The 18244-nt window shown below is 35.3% G+C and overlaps 1 protein-coding gene across 1 annotated transcript in view; it reads right to left on the bottom strand.

The window, feature by feature from the left end:
• Arhgef38 (Rho guanine nucleotide exchange factor 38) overlaps window positions 1-18244 on the bottom strand; it is a 128268-nt gene that overhangs the window by 58156 nt on the left and 51868 nt on the right. The window contains exon 3 of the mRNA XM_026404658.2: window positions 12528-12651. Within this exon, the coding sequence (XP_026260443.2) occupies window positions 12528-12651 (124 nt within the window). The remainder of the gene's footprint in view (window positions 1-12527; window positions 12652-18244) is intronic.

The following is an 18244-nucleotide window of genomic DNA, read 5'->3' as shown; positions in this document are numbered from 1 at the left end:
AAACAAGAGCTCTCATCTCTAAAGATTTAAAACCCGTTTTCTATCTAGACACTCTGTTTAAGCCAACATTTAAAAATCCACTTTCTGTTTTGGCATCATAGTCCAGACAATTCCCTTGGAGCTCTCAGATCTGCAAGCATATGTTTCTGTATTTAAACTTGAATGTCATCCAAACCCCAAGGTTATTATTGAGTAAAGTTTTCTTCCTGGTTTATTTAGGTATTAGGAAAATTTCCCCCTTTGGCACTAGAGCTGCAAATCACAAGCTCTTATTTGTGTCATCTAAGGATTAGGAAATGGAACACCTGTGCTTATGTTTTGCGATACTATGATTTTGGAAACATCTCACCAAAAATTAGTTTATCCTATGAGATGTAAGTACTTTGGTAAAAGAGTTCATGGTGGAAATTTCCAGTGAGCTCTAAACTGGACTACCATGCATTGATCATGGAATCCACCTGGCATTGTGCCTCAGGTGTGTTCTACTAATGCTGTCCTTCAGGGAATTTCCCATACTCTGCTGCCTTTACCCTATTCTTGTTTAGAAATCCCACTCAAAGGCCACATTCCCAATCAAGTTTTTCCTCATCAGTTGAATTGAAATGAATTACTCTTTCCTTTTTAAACCTGTAATCTGTAATTGATTATTACTGCAGTAAAAAAGTCACCATAAAACTTAAAGATTAGCTCTTTGTTGCTCACAATTCCATGGGTTTACAGTTGGACAAGGTTCAGCTGGGATGGCTTCTTTCTGTGTGGTGTTGATGGGTTTACCCTTATGTTTGTAGTCAGTTGGCGGGCCAACTGAGGAATGCTGTTTGACTGAGGAAGATGGTACTGCCAGTTCTAAGGCCTTGGTTGTGCTAGTTGGAATGGCAAGGTAGTTTGAACCTTGAGCATAAGTCATATATTGTTATAAAACATTATTTTGCTTCATTTTACAGATCAAAGCAAGTCACAGGGCCATTTCAGAAAGAAACAGTGATAATATTAAAATAAAACTTCAACTGATACTTACTGAAATGGCCTTACTGGGTTTTTTCCCATAAATTTTTGCTGTAATTGTTTTTTTTAACTGGAAATTGAACGAAGGGGTGCTTTACCACTGAGCTACATCCCAAGTACTTTTTACTTTTTACTTTTAGTGAGGGTCTTGCTAAGTTACTTGGATCCTCTGTAAGTTGCTGAGTCTGGTCTCAAACTTGTGATCCTCCTCCCTCAGCCTCCATGCACCAACCATGACCAACTACTTGCTGTATTTTTAAGATTGTAATTTGTGATAAGTAAATTTGAAATTATGAATATATTCGACTGATTTTTCCCATAAATCATAATATTTTAACATTGTGAATTAATTTTAGATGTATAGAAAAGTTGCAAAAATAGTACAGTTTTCAAATATCCCTCACCCATCTTTCACAATGTTAACATCTTTTTTTTTATTTTGACATTTTTTTTTATTTTTAATGTTAAATTTGAATGCATGTCAAAGTAAATCATATATAGGTTTATCAATCCATCCCATATTACAAAATATATATTCACTCCCTCTTTTATTTACTCTCCCCTCTTTCAGATCCTGTATGTTTACATATATGTTTTCACAAAAAATTTCAAAACTACATCCTTATGAATATTCATATTTCTTCATATTAATTTTAATTCTCTAACTCTAACTGTAGGTCAGTACAAAATTCATATTGTCATTTCCATACCTCTGTATGATAGGACTTAAATCCATACATACGAATATGAAATTTAAAGTGTATTTTGACTTCTAATTTCAATTTTCAACATCTTATATAACTTTAATGCATTGTCAGAAAAGGGAATTTAACTTTGGTGCACTGCTATTACCTAAACTAAATATCTTGTTTGAATTTCAGCAGGAATGTTTTTTGATTATTTTAGGACTTATTCAGATTCTCACTTGCATTTATTTGTTACTTTTCCCTTATTTCTTGCATTCTATAACAGTTCCTCAGTCTTGCCTTGATTGTTTTTTTTTATGACTTTTATACTTAAGTATCTGATCAGTTTCTTCATCAAGTGTCATTTGAATTCCTTAGTGATGTCTAATATTTTCTCATGATTGAATATTACTGGATACTTTTTGGGCCAAAATGCCATAGTCATGATGTCGTATCTGTCTCAGTGCACAAAGTCCATGCTGTTCATCCATGTTATTTCCTGGTGTTGACCTGGATCACTTGAGTAAGCTGGTCTCTGCTGAATTTCTCACTGTAAAATTACCATCTTTCCCTTCAAGGTTAAAAATTACTGAGGCCCAACTTTGAGACTTGAAAAGTATGTTTCTCTTCTTTCAATCACTCAAGAGAGCTTTGATTAGTGGGATTTGTCTACAAAAAAATTATAACCATGGTGATTTTCTATTTTTATCTTTCTGTCTATATTTATTAATTGAAAGCTACTCTAGGAGTCATTTGTTCTCTCTGCTTACTTATACCAATATGCTTATTGATATTTATTATATTCTATGGATTATAATCCACTTCTAGGATTATTCATTTTACTTTTCAAATGTGCAAACCATAATATTTTAAATTAAAAATATTCTCTATAGTCACAGAGATATCTAATAAGCTCAGATAAATTTCTGATAAGTGGAAATATTAAAATTCTAAGGATATATCTATATAAACATGAGCTCTTATTTAATTTTTACCTCATTCATTGTTTTTGTAGGGATAAATTTCAAAGTCTTTCTGTTTACAATTTTGTTTTCAATCATCACAACTTATAAGTATAAGAAATCTTAAGTTAATAATTCTGTTTATATATTCCATAATGAAAGACCTCCAACTGATTTTGAAGAAAATACAATACAATTTCAGAGATCTTGTTTACAAAAATAGCCCAATATCATCATAGGACACTTTGGTTGATTTGTAAAGTGGTGCTTCAAAGAATCAAGCAATCCTACAATCTGATTAATAACTGGCAACAAAGAAACTATGTTCTGTTGTGCATCAGATTATATTTTAATTCAACATCAACTTTATCCTCCAAACATTTTCATTCACCCTAATTCTGTGAATATGAAAGTATATTTAAATTTTGACTAGATTCCATTTTAATTAGTAAAATATCACAGCTTCATTATGTATGTATCACAATCAGTGATAAGGACACTTCTGCTCCATAGATTTCTGTTTTAGTAAACATTATTTTACTATGATGCTATGCTCCACCATTACTTGTATTCATATTATCATTTGCATTCACAATGTTTAATTTTTAAGTTAAAGTGACAGTAACATTTACAATAAGGTCAGACAATTAATTTTGACAAAATAAACTTCCAAATACTCTTTGGTTTTGTAAATTGCGTTAATTAATTTTCTATTGGCCTCATCTGCTCAAACTGATGTAAACATCATTTAAATGTTTGCAAACTCTCCTGCTAATGTTTTCAACTCCTTAGTAGTCATTGCTTTACATTTCTTGTAGGCTCAAGGAAACTTGGAAATAAAATTGAATTAAATTAGTTGAGGACAACCATCATTGCCTAAAATAAAAAGTCATGCTGCATGAAGTGACATGTAAACACATCTTAAGCAGCTGCTTGTGTTAAGTCACTTACTTTGAGCAGTCTAAAAATAATGCTAATTTTTGACATAGCTGTTGCTGCTTCATTAGCAGATCTCTGTCTTCTGGATGTCTTATGGTCAGTGACAATATTAAGGACCCTATGGTAGATGTGTTATTTTGTATGTTTAGCATCAACTTCTGAGGAAACATAAAATCAATATTTAATTTATATTAAATATGAATACATTAAACCTTTGTTTTGGAAGGCGTTTTTTTGCACAATAAGATAAGCATTACCAAATAATAAAAAAGAGTTGTAGTTATGTATCATAACAATAAATAAATTGCTACAACAAGAACATGCAGATGCTCTGTAGCAAGCCTGCTCTCCTTCACATGCACGTATTTCATTAACATCTAATCTGTGATTCCCCACAGATCTCACTAACCCCATTGACCCAGCATGCTAGTGGGCTCGTGTTTCTCACGGGTCATGATGTGGGCCATGACACAACCGGCTGCTGCACCCAGTGATGGCAGGTTTTACAGCATCAAGTACATTTCCCATCACCACCAGAACAGGGGTGAGTTAACTGCTTCTAATTGTTCCTGTCCAGGTGTTATCATTTTGTCAGCCTTTGCCCAGCTGTAGCACTTTAAAGGAAGATGTGAGATTCCTTGAAACTAGAAGAGCTGGGAAAGGAGAAATGGGCTGTTTCAGAGTTTACAAGGTGAAAACTCCATTAGCTGTCCTATGTTATTATAAATTATATCAGAAATTGAAGTATGATGTAGAGGCTTATCAAACTTATTATGATAACTATTAGTAATCATACTTCTCCAAAAAGGAAAGATCCAGAACAAATGCTAAACTGAACTGAATATCTTAAAACAACAGGAAACCAGCATGTTCTAGAACTGTCTTTGACTCCAACATAAGCACCCAACCGCTAAACCTTATTTAATCTTTCTTCCACATTGTTTTAAAGCAACCCCTACTTTCTATTTCCACTGTACCCACCTTAGCCTCCATGCTGTTGACACAGGCTTGTCTAATTTATAAGAATCTATTTTGCTGGTCTAGGCTTCAATTTCATCTTTTAATCATACCCTTCTTACCTACCAATTTTTTTCCAGAAACTTTTGTGTCTCATGTCCTTGCATAAAAATCTTTTAATGGCTCTTTATTATATGTAGAATAAATTCCAAACTTTTCTTTCAAGTACAGACCTTCCCTATTCTGCATTTCCAGATTAATTTCTCACTCCTGCCTTACATGAATACTTCACTCCAGCTTAATCATTCCACATTTCCCAAACATATTTGGTATTTTCTGTTTATGATTTTACTTTCATTTATAGATTTTTGCCCAGCATAGAATCTACTTGTTGAAGTCTTTTTAAAAATTTTTTATTTGTTCTTTTTACTTATACAAGACAGCAGAATGTACTTTGACATATTTTACATGCATGGAGTATAATTTCCCATTCTTGTGGTTGTACATGATGTGGAGTTTTACTGGTCGTGTATTCATAAATAAACATAGGAAAGTAATGTCCAATTCAATTTACTGTCTTTCCTATTCCCATTCCCCCTTCCTTCCCTTCATGCCCCTTTATCTAATCCAGTGAAATTCTATTCTTCCCTCCCCCCAACCCCCTGTCCCATTATTGTATATTAGCATCTGCATATCAGGGAGAACATTCAGTCTTTGTACTTTGGGATTGGCTTTTTCACTTAGCACAATAGTTTCCAGTTCTATCTATTTACCAGCAAATGCCAGAATTTCATTTTTCCTTAAGGCTGAGTAATATTCCATTGTGTATATGTACCACATTATCTTTATCCATTCATTGCTAATTGTCACCTAGGTTGGTTCTATAGCGTAGCTATTGTGAATTGAGCTGCTATAAACATTGATGTAACGGTATCACTGTAGTATAATGATTTTAAGTCCTTTGGGTGCATACCCAGGAGTGGGATAACTGGGTCAAATGGTGGTTTCATTCCAAGTTTTCTAAGGAATTTCCATACTTCTTTCCATAGTGCTTGGATCAATTTTCAGTCCCACCACCAATGTATGAATAAACCTTTTCCCCACATCCTTGCCAATATTTATTGTTACTTGTATTCTTGATAATTGCCATTCTGACTGGAGTGAGATGAAATCACAGTGTAGTTTTCATTTTTTTCATATATTTGTTGACTATATTTCTTCTTCTATGAGGTGTCTGTTCAGTTCCTTTGCCCGTTTATTGATTGGGTTATGTGTTTTTTGTGTGGTTTTTTTTTTTTTTTTAGTTCTTTATATATCCTGGAGATTAATGCTGTATTTGAGGTTTAGGTGACAATGATTTTCTCCCATTCTGTAGAGAAGTCTTACCTATACTTTAGTCCAACTAACATCTTCTTCAAGAATCCTTTCTTATTGGATGTGGTGGCACATGCCTATAATCCCAGCAACTCAGGAGGCTGAGGCAGGAGGATTTCAAGTTCAAAACTAAACTCAGCTACTTAGCGAGGCCCTGTCTATAAAATATAGATATATTATATATAAATATATATAATATATATATATATATATGTGTGTGTGTGTGTGTGTGTGTGTGTGTCTATGTATCTCAGGATGTAGCTCAGCTATAAAGCATCCCTGGTTCAATCTCTGGTACAAAAAAAAAAAAAGGAATCCTTCCTTGATTTTCCATTACAAATGTTCTCTTTATATTTAGTTACTTTTAAAGTTTTCTTTAAATTACCTTTTTTTTTTTTTTTTTTTGGTACTGGAGATTGAATTCAGGGGCACTCAACCACTGAGCCACACCCCCAGCCGTATTTTCTATTTTATTTAGAGACAGGGTCTGAGTTGCTTAGTGCCTCACTTTTGCTGAGGCTGGCTTTGAACTTGCCATCCTCTTGCCTCAGCCTCCTGAGCCACTGAGATTACAGGCGTATGTCACTAAATCAAGCTAAACTACCTTTAAGGCAAATGGATAATCAGATAACTTGCTAAAAATAAATGGCTGCACAGACTCTGAGAATAAACACATAGGAATAAAAAGAACAATAAAGGAAATGCATCAAGAAAGAGAGACTAATGGGACTGACTTTTGATGGGGTCTACTGAGGTGAATGTAAAGCTTGGAGTTGTGGCCATAGATACCTCCACATATCTTGGAAAGGTTTCTTTAGTAACACCCGCACACTAAAGTAACTTTTGACTTGCCACTGACCCCATACCCACGTTAATATAGGATCAACATACAGAGGAAGTCTCCCTGAATAGGATGGCCATGATGACAGTTCCAGAGAAGACAAACTAGGGTCAAAAGCTCCACTACTATGTGTGAAGCAGGAGCTGAACACCTGATTGGAAAGAATGCAGGAGGCAGTCCTCAGTTCTCAAGACAAGCATAAAACAGCAGTAAACCTGGAGACAGCACTGTTTCCTTTGTTCTCTGCTTGGAGAGAAACCACTCTCTCTTGAGAGTGCTCTTTGCTTGAGCCTTACTTTACTTTCACTTACAATAAAGTACTCTTGCATGGATTTTGGTAGCCGGCTTTAAATTCTCTTTTGTTGGAACACAAGAACGGAGGTTTGGTGCACTAGCTCCCCACTCTCCTGTGACAGCTAGCCTGGTGCCTCAACTGAAATCAACAGCCATCTACAGGACACGTTTTTTAAATTCACCTTGTTCATCTCCTAGCTTTGTCTGAGATGATGTCTAACCTAGCCTCTGATATCTCATCTTTTGCCCTGGACTTCTCTCTGTACACTTTCCTCTGTCAAAAGCTCTTTTGTGTGTCACACCTGTGCTCTGTTTGTCTCATGTCATTGCATTTGTTCAGCTTTTCTGGCATTCCGTAACCACAGTGACAACCCACCCCACCCCACCCTGCTAACATGCAGACTTGCATGCTCTCTTGCTTTTTCTAGCATTTTTTCCGGCAAGGCCACTATAGAGGCAACAAGATATCTCCACTGTAGTGACTGTTGTCTTATGGCGTACGGCTGAATCTCCTCAGTAATGGGCATTATACCACCTTCTTAAAGACCATATCCAATATCTAGAGAGTGATTAGTTCACCATCTTTACCTACTTATAAATCATCTCACTGGACACTTGTTAGCTTAAGATATCTCACAGCTAACAAGCCTTTTCTCAGCTGGTATTCTTTTTTCTTCAACAAAATGGTAGTTTTGGTCCTTACTCTATAGTGACTCTGCATGGACAATATGTCCCTTCACATCTATTATTCAAAAGAAAAGCTGAAAAATACTGTGACTTGCTCTTTTCTACATCACTTATCTATGTTTCCAACATGATGACACAAAAGCCTCTGCTCCCCTCTTCTTTCCTATGCAACTCTTAAAATTCTACACAAAGGAATTAAAGGTCACATCCCCAAGTCATATCAACTGGCTGACATAAAGTTATTAAAAATGTTTCTTAAATTAGATTACAAACTTTAGAGACAGAGGTTGAGTAAATAAGTCACAAGTTATAAAACTTAGATAGGCATGCTACACCAAATTCTCAGGAACCTTGCAGGAACACTTCATGATTCTGAGTTTAAGGTACAGGAGGGATGCCTTCATACATCCATCTCTCTTGGATGTCAATACTGCCGAAGGATGCCTGGTATTGACAGACTCTGGCTTTAATTAGTTTTACAGATAGAAAATCAACTGCTGATATCAGCTACCACCCACTGTGGGGTGCATCCTGAGACACTGGGACCATTTTGATCCAGAGACCCTTAAGAAGAAGAGATTGATTTTCACTTGTAATTTTTGCATGGCTTCAATATGAATTTTGGGATACAGAGAAATAGCCCCTCAATGGAAGTCTAAACTATATTTCTATCCCAATTAGATTCCTTTTGCAGAAAAGAAGGAAAATGGTCAGAAGTCCCCTAGGTATAGGCTTTGTTTTTACTGGGCAATCAAAAAGATTTATGTGCTCAGTAGGACATTAGTGATTTCCTTATAGCAATTATGAGTCAAGACATTGTTGGCCTAGGGGATCCCCCCAAACTATACCTTCCTCCCTCTCAACGGTGCATTTCACACTCATATCTGTCAAAACCTAACTCTCCCTCTCTCCCTCTGTACCCACCATCCCTTCCTACTGCTCTCCCTCCCCCCATCCTGGTTTGACTCATCATAAGCCCATCTCCAGATTATGCCCATTACAAGAAACAAATGGAAAATTTGGGTCAGATTACAGATGCCTTTTTCTATGCTAGATCTAAAACAAATCTAATAGGCTTTGGGGAAGTTTTCTTATGATCCTGATAAGTACATAGAAGGATTGCAACATTTAACCCAGGCTTTTGATCTAACCTGGAGAGATATAACAGTAATTTTGAGTCAAACTCTAACAGACACAGAGAGACATCTGGTGACAGTAGCTGCTGGGGCTTTGGGGATTGGTTTACATATTACTCACACTATATACCCTGTGGGTTCTTCAGCTATTCCAACTGAGTACCCTAATGGAATTATGATGAATCCTCTGGCAGGTGGCATAGGGATCACATGATCATTTGTTTCATGGCAGAACTTAGAAACCTATTGATTACATGAAATTGACCACTATCGATCAGGAGTTAGAGGAAAATCCCATGACTTTTCTAGAAAAAGTGAAGGAAGCCTTAGTAAAATCTACACCTTTAGATCTTACATCTCTTGAAGGCAACATATTTTAAAAGATAAATTCAATATTCAATCCATCTCAGATAATGGAAATAAATGACAAAAATTGGCAATGGACCCTGAGGCTTCTCTTGATGATCTACTCCAGGTAGTCTCCCAGGTTCTTTTATAACTGAGACTGAAAGGAAACTTTGAGGAACCAGCTAAAGGAGAAAAAGAGAGGCAAGAGATGGGTGCAATTATTGGCTGCAGTTCTTAGAGGGCACCCATTTCCTCTTCCATGGGACCTTGGTGACCCTAAAGATGTCTGTCATCATTGCAGAAAATCAGGACACTGGAAGAAAAATTGTAGAATTAAGGGCAGGCTTCCAAAAACTCCTTGCCATATATTTGGCAGGAGAGTCTTCTGGAAAGCTGATTTCCCTGAGGACAAAAGGGGCCCCACAGATCAGATATTCTCCAAATGATGGCCTAAGAATAAGGATACCTTTAGAATCAGGTAGTGCTCCCAAACAGTCAACATCAGTGGGGCAGAACTGAGGGTAAAATTGGAGGTAAGAAATGGGGCCATTCAATTCCTTTTGGATACCAACCCTACGTATATAGTGTTTTAACCTCTTTCCCTGAACACCTTTCTGCTTATTCCTGCTTGGTAGTGGAAATCAGTGAAATACCCAAGGTAAGACATTTTACTCATCTTTGTTGCAGTTGGGAAGATATAATATTCACTCATTCTTTTTTGGTAATGACTGAATATCCCACTCCAATATTGGGGCATGGTATGTTAACCAACTTAGGTGCTTGTCTAAGTTTTTCACTCAAGGCACTGTGTTCTTTTCTTTTGGTGTTGTCAGCAGTTGAACAATCAGAACAATGGATTGACACAACCCTGTTGGGTTTCTCCCTACAAGGGAATGACTAGATAAATGACAATCTTTAATAATAGAACAAAAGGAGGAAACATATGCATTACAAACCACTACTCATGCAGATTTTAAATTATGGCCTGAAATAAGATTTTGTCACACCCAAGTCCTGGAAAAAGCCTCACTTCTAAACCAATTTCCAAGCTTTTGCAATCATTAAGGCCCATTTGAGCCAATCCACTATCAATGTCAGAATATCAAAGATATAAGGATGGTTACTATCAAATTTGGGATGGTAATATATGGCTTATGCACCCCATAGGACAAAATAAGAAGGCCCCAATCTGTTGGAAAGAATGCAATCACACTTACAAATGGCTAATTCCACATAAGAGTTAGGATGAACACCAGAATCTCAATGTCAATATAGTGTGATTTTACAGGCTGATGATTGGTTTGGGACTAACTAGTTCCTCAGTCCTGGAATTAGATGGCCAGCACTCAGTTGGACCATTGGATATGTGGTACAAACTCATGGCCCTAGATTCCTCCACGCTGGATGGGAAGATGTACTATTGGGTATTAAAGGATGCAAGGGAGGTGGGCCCCTCAAATAGGATAACCTACAAACCTCCCCAATCTCAAGCATAGACGGGGATGGTCTGTTTCTCATTGGAATGATCATTTAGCTTCACTGTTTATCTCACAAATTGGTCTAGAGAATGTAATCTGACCATTTATACCCATGCAGCTCTCCATGACACTGAGAAAGGTGGCACTCATAAGAAAAGCTGTTTTACAAAACTGAGTGGCCTTGGATGTTCTCACAGTAGCTCAGGGTGGTACTTGTGCCATCATTCAGACAGAATGTCGTGTTTATATTCCTGACAACTTTGAACTCAATTCCTCAAATATTTGCACTTTCAAATAGATCCTGTGTCCTTCCTGGCCTTGTCATGAGGACAACTTTTAGTTCATGGTTTTATGGAACTTCCTTGTGGAGGAAATTGCTAGTATCTATAGTCATTCTCAAACTCATTGGTGTATTTGGACATTGCTGTGTCTATTTTTTTCTATCAATCTTATTCTAATACTTAGGGTTTTTTTTTTTTTTCTTGTAGGGCATCCGCCTCCCAAATTGTTTACAATCTGTTTCTACTAAATCAGAGATTTACTGTGGTTTCCTGGATAGGTCTTACTCATAATCCAGACCATTTCACTGACAGAGAATATTTGGGATACCTACCCTGTAGGCCTCTGCCCCTATTCAGCAGAAAGTAGCTAATGATCTGCCTTCATTGCCCCTATTCCTAAAGTGAATTAGGGTCTCCAATCCTTGAGAGGGGGAAATCTTAAGTAGTAGTTACTAATAAACAGTGAAATGGAAGGTCATGATTTTTCTTTAAATTACTTTTAAGGCAAATGGGTCATCATATAACTTGTAAAAAATAAAAATCAGGTGTACAGACATGTACATTTAAAAGTGGCCAATTTCATGCCACTTTTAAACTTTTATTTCTAGTAACAAAAAGGACATAGTCAATAAAAATATAAGTTGTACGTTTGTGTCTATGTCTGTATATTTCAAAGAAAGGATTCCATCAAACTGATGACAACGGTTATTTATGGGGAAGACAGTGGCTTTGGAGAGGTGTATAAAGACAACTTTCATCCTTTACTTTAGGTACTCCTCAAATGTTTTGCTGTTCTTGTATTGAGTGTATATTGTTTTATATTACTTATATATTATTGAATGTATATTGTTTATATTGTATATTATGTGTGAAATAGAAAAGCGTTAGTTTTTTTTAGAAGAATTCCTAGTCTCAGATATACAAACCAAGAACTTCAAGGAATTTTTAGGAATGTCCAAGAAAGGGAAAGAATTGAAATTTGTCTCAAATTCACATGAGCTTGTAGTTGTTTTTAAAGATTTTACCAGAGTAAGAAAATGACTGTATCTAAGACTATTTGAGAGTAAAAGGGAAAAGAATTGAAAAAACAGAAACCCATGTAATTTTTTTTATAAATCATATAAACTTCCCAAGTAAAAGATTTACTATTTAAAAATCAATCAATTCATAAGCATAAGATTTGAAAACATTGTGGCTAAAACCAGTAAAGCTATTAAAAGATTTAATTCTTTAAGGATCAAGTAAGTGTTAGCCATAAAACAAAATGAAAGAACATCTGGAAGGCAAAGAGGTTGAAAGATTGGAAATTAAAAAGCAAATTGTATGCTTAGTGCTACTGAGGGACTTCAGCAAATGGATATGAACCCATTTGAAAATAAATACAGAGTTTGTGTAATTACAATGAGCCGAAGATGGATTTAGCATTTATATATCTCCTGGGAAGCTTTGTGAGTTAGCAACATAAAACCAAAGTACCGTGAGGTTATTAAAATATTACTTCCTGTTGTATCATAGAACCTGAGAAGAGAATAAACATACCGATTACTTGTGTGGCTGGTTCCACATCAGTTGTGGCCTCTTCCAACAAGGACAGCAGCTTGGCTGATATCTGATGCACAGATTCAATGTTGCTAAACAAACTCTCCACATCCAGCCTGTCAATCTGAAGAAACACAAATATTGAGTACCAGCTGATGGAAAGAAAAGCCTTCTATGTAGGCTGCTTTCTCCTATAAACAGTAAGCATTAGATTTGCCAGTATATGCTGCCTTATTAACCATTTCTGTAAACATTTTGGATTCAGAATTTCTAGAATAGATGTGCAGTTTTTCATTCTGGAAATTGAGATGGTGTTCTGTTATTTTTGTCTTTAAGTATGTAGAATTGAGAGTACAGCTACATAGCCTGATAAAAACCAGAATGGGAAGAAGATTTAGTCCTAACTGGTATTCTTAATTAATGCCCTTTAGGAAGATATATACCAGTGTGTATAAATTTAGAATATTTTGCTGCTTTCAAAACAGAAGACAAATCTTACCCTTGTCAAGTAACTATGTTCAGAGCTATTTTTAAACCATACATATTCTAAAAGTGATGACAAATAGATGGGCTGGATTGCTTCTGGTTCTTTTCCTTAGAAATAAATGTGAATGGAAATATTCACCAAACATATACCATTTAAGGATTTATCATATTTGTAATTTCACGTACACCCTCAAAATCATTCTTTCGATCAGTGTAATATTCCTAGATCTTATAGACAGTGCTTATAATAATGGAAAATTATTAATTTATCCATTCTTTCATCAAACATTTCCCGAGCATCTTCTAGTTACTGAGAATTGGAATAGAAGGCAGACTCTGTCAGAGGTAGCAGCTGATTAGTAGTGGGACAGCCAACTATCCTGTGCCATTTCAGTGTGGTGAGATATATGCCTGATTTTGGTGGATCTGATTCAGAATTCATCCCTTGAGTCAGATCTCCTTCCATGGTCAAATAGTGCTTATTCAGGGCATTACTGCACTGATGCAGGCTCCACCAGGGCACAGCAGGGAATAGGAGTGGGTACTGTTTACCCATAACTTATTGTTCATGAGGTCATCAGTGAACAATTTAGTCATCAATAATCGGGGAGTTCAGGTAAGGAAAAGGGGCTGATGAACTAAGGGAAATTAGGAACAAGATGTATAAGATAAAATCAAGACCTGGAGGAATTCTGGAGCTAAAGACCAACGTCTTCAATCTCTTTCCCATGCTTTCAGAATAACTTTCTTAGGTATGCTAGGTCTACTTGAGGGGAGGAAATGTGAGAAATATGCTTACCTGTGAGAAACACACTCACTTAACCCAAATCCAAAGAATGGGCTCTGAGACACAAGGTACAGCAAAAAAAAAAAAGTGAAACTTTAATGACAATCTTGCAAGATCAGGTTTCCTGGTGGTCAGGGGCCCTCAGAATGGTTACAATCAGCATTTTATCCCTAGTGCTAAAACATTCGCCCCCCCCACCCGATTCCTCATTGGCTCAATACTATGGGATACATAGTCTTCCCAAACGTCACTAGACTTTACTATATCCTATTGGGTTATTTAAAGAAATAAAGCTTTAGTTTTCCCCATCTCCCTTTGTTCTCTTGTGGTGGGAAGTTCTTCTGAGGGTGAGGTTTGACATGTACACAGATCTTACTTCTTTAAGTAAGAACTATTTCTTAACCGACAATTCCTATCTCTATTGGTCCATTACCCCACCTCCTGTTTGCCAAGGGGCTGTTCAGGCCTGTGGACTTTGGATATGCTGCATCCATAGGCTATGGTGCTATTGTGTGAGTTAACTGCCTGTAACTTTCCATTCAGTTCTATTCCCCCTATTGCTGACTTCTTTACACCCCAATTATTATTACACCCTCTTATGGCTAAATACTGTATTCTGAAAATGGACCACCGAACTTTCTATTTCTCACAGAAGGAGTCTATTCTTTTTTTTTTTTTTTAATTCCATCCCTTTTTTGACATTGGCCCATCTATTGTTCTTCATATTGGAAACATATTATTTTGGTAAGGATATTTTGTCATTGAAATTAGAAGACTGACTTCAGATTCCACCTTTTAAAAACATGCAATTAGATCATGCTAAACACATTTTTTTAACCATCTTGAAAAATTCCTCACTTTCCTATCATCAAACCTTTCCTAAAGATAGCACCCAGTCTCATTTATAACCAAACCCATATGACTGTATGCAACAATTTATTTCAATATTGGATTGGATAACTTATTTTTTCACTATTTTAAGTATTCTAAAATTATCTGTATCTGCATAATAATCAATACATTATTATCTCTGTTGACACTTAGGGTTCTTATTTCATTGTCTCCCCAAATGTTCCTTCAATTAATCATTCACTTTAAGAGAAAAGAGCACATGTGACTCTTTTGCCTGAAATGTAGGGATATTCAGCACTTATAGTTTCTGTATTAGGAAGTATATCTAAAAACTATACAAAATATCTAAAGGCATATAACAGTAATGACTCTTGTTAATTACCACTTATGAAATTGTCTTTTAATGATAAGTTGTTTGTATTTTAATTTAATGATAATCGTTAACTTAACATTTAATGATAATTTATTATCAATTGTTTGGAAGTCACATATTTTTGCCTACCACTGATTTAACACACTAAAAGAATTGCCTTCTGGGTAGTAATTAAATTCACAAAGGTGTAACTTTGCATAGGGCCATATGTTTTCCAAAACTTGTGTAGGAATCAAGTTTTTGTACATTGAATTGCTTTAAATGTACTGGCTCTTTATTTCTTCAAGTCACTTCTAAAATGATTCCTTCCAAGTGTGAAATTTTATTCCCTAATTTACTCACTTTATAAGGTAGAAGATTAAATGTGGTTTATATAATATATCCCTATTATTATTTCATTTTGTTGTGGACACTTTATTCTGAAGACTTGAAGTGCTTCATATTTATTATTTCACACATTACTCCGACTTCTCTGCAGAGTGTGAACCAGTTTGAAGATAGAAAAACTAATGCAGAGCCAAAACAGGTGTAATACTCAAAATTATGCAAAAAGCTCAAGACAGAGTTAGGACAGGAAATTGAACTTTTAGTTCTATTCCTTAATCCACTACCAGCACTACTTTGCCATCTCTACTTCAACTGTTTTGGTTTGTTGCTAATTTTCTTACCAAGTTGTTATTTCCTCAAATTTATTACCCAAGGTCACTATTCTGCATATCTAATTTGGATTATAAATCCATTTAGCATGAATCTAAATTCTACATCCTATCTATAATCTTAGCTCAGTGCAAAAAATACTAAGTATCAAAAATTTAAGTTTTAATTCCATTTCTTCCTGAAGGACAGAAAGGATTAAAACATCAATTGGCCTGGTTTCAATCATATCACCATGGGCCCATGGGGATTCTGTGAATCATAAAATGAATGCACATCAAGTCACTGCTGTTCTGAGGAACAAACAAATGTCTGGTCCAAATAGGCTTTTAAAACTGACAGATGATTTTATGATTACCGACATAAATCAAGGAAGCATACACATATATATTTATTAATCATTTACTAGAAATAAGCAATGCTCTAAGAGCTTAAAAGTTGAATTATATTTTAAGTGGATTAAAAGTTAGTTTTTGAAAAGGACTTAGTGTAAGTATACACTATTCTAGGCCAAATCAATATATAGTAATTCAGACTTCACCAAAAAAAAAGAAAGAAGGTCAGTGTTTACACTAAAAATTTAATTAGTTGCTTTATGAAAGTATTCATCATGAAATATACTGCAAATGACAAGTTTTCATTACATTTAAATAATGACTAGATTTTAAAATTAGGTGGCATGATGCCTCCAGCTTTGTTCTTGTGCTTAGGATTGCTCTGGCTATTCCGAGTCTTTGTAGTTTCCGTAAAATTTCCAGGACTTTTTTTTCTATCTCTTTGAAAAATGTCTTCAAAATTTTGATATACATTGCATTGAATCTGTAGGGTGATTCGGGTCATATGGACATTTTAACAAGATTATTTCCCAGTTCAAAAACACCTGATATCCTCCCATTTTTCTGAGACTTCTTCAAATTTTTTCATTAATATTTTGATGTAGAAAACTACTATAAAGCTATAGTACTCAAACCAGCATGGCACGGGCATAAAACTAGATGAAGAGATTAATGGAACAAAATAAAAAACCCAGAAGTAAATCCACACACTTATGCTGCATTGATTTTCAATGAAGGTGCCAAGGACACACAATGAGGAAAGGACAATCTCTTTAATAAATTGTGGTGAGGAAACTAGCTGTCCACATGCAAAAGAGTGAAAGTGGACCCTTTTCTAACACTACATACAAAAAATCAACTCAAAATGGATTAAAAATTTATACATAAGATCTAAAATGGTAAAAATCATTGGGGGAAAAATCAGAGAAAAGCTCTGTGACATTGGTCTGAGTATTGACGCATAAATATATATTTTTGGTACCAGAGGTTGAACCCAGAGGTGCTTAGTCACTGAACCACATCCCCACTTTTTATTTTTATTTTTTTTTTATTTTGATACAGTGTCTTGCTAAGTGCTTAGGGCCTTGCCAAGTTGCTGACTCTGGCTTTGAACTTTTGGTCTTCCTGCCTCAGCTTCCCAAGGCACTCTGATTACAGGTGTGCACCACTGTGCCAGACTGATATTTTGGGATAGATTTAAAAGCATAGACAACAAAAGTAAAAATAAACAAATGAGATTACATCAAACTAAAAAGCTTCTGCACAACAAAGAAAAAAATCATCACAGAAAAGAGACAATCTATGGAATGGAAGAATGTATGTGCAAACCCTACATCCTAAAGGGGCTAATGTCCAAAATACACAAGGGCTCACCCATACCATATCGCTAGTAAGGAAAATGGACAAAAGACCTGAGTAGATATCTCTTAAAAGAAAACATTCATGTCCAATAAGAATATGAAAAAAATGCTCAATATAAATCATCAGGAAAACACAAATTAAAAACACAATAAAATAGCACTTCACACCTGTTAGAATTTCTATTATCAAAAAGACAAGGATGTGATGAAAAGAATATCTTTGTACTTTGGAGGTCAAAGTGTAAATTAGTGTAGCCATTGTAGAGAAGGGTAGGGAGATTTATCAAAAATTAAAAATAGAACTGCTCTATGATCTAAATTCCTCTACTGAATCAATATCCAAAGAAACTGAAATAAGAATGTCAAAGAAACATCTGTACTCTCATGTTTATAGTAGCATTATTCACAATAGCCAAGATATGCAGTCACCCTAACTGTCCATCTGGATGAATGGATAGAGAAAACATGGTACAGCTATATAATGGAATTTTATTCAACCTGTAAAAAGAAGAAAATCCTGCTATTTTGATCAACTTGGAAGACATTATTTTAAGTAAAATAAGCCAGATACAGAAAACAAATACTGCATGAATCTCATTTATATGTGGAATGTAAAGTGATCAAATTATAGAAACAGAGTAAAATGATAATTACCAGATGCCAAAGCCTGAAAGCCTTCAAGGAAATTGGTAAAAAGCAAAATTTTAGTTAGATAGGAGGAATACATTCAAGAGATCTACTGTACATAACAGTAACTGAAGTTAATATATTGTATACTTGAAAATTGCTGAGAGTAGATTTTAAATGTTTTTACTACAAATACAAAGAAGATAAATAGGTGAGGTAATACATAAGCTAAATTGCTTGAT

This window comes from Urocitellus parryii, chromosome 10 (genome assembly GCF_045843805.1).
Source record: "Urocitellus parryii isolate mUroPar1 chromosome 10, mUroPar1.hap1, whole genome shotgun sequence".
Taxonomy (NCBI): Eukaryota; Metazoa; Chordata; class Mammalia; order Rodentia; family Sciuridae; genus Urocitellus; species Urocitellus parryii.
Note: the sequence above shows the minus strand (reverse complement) of the source record. Positions and strands in the feature narration are given on the sequence as shown.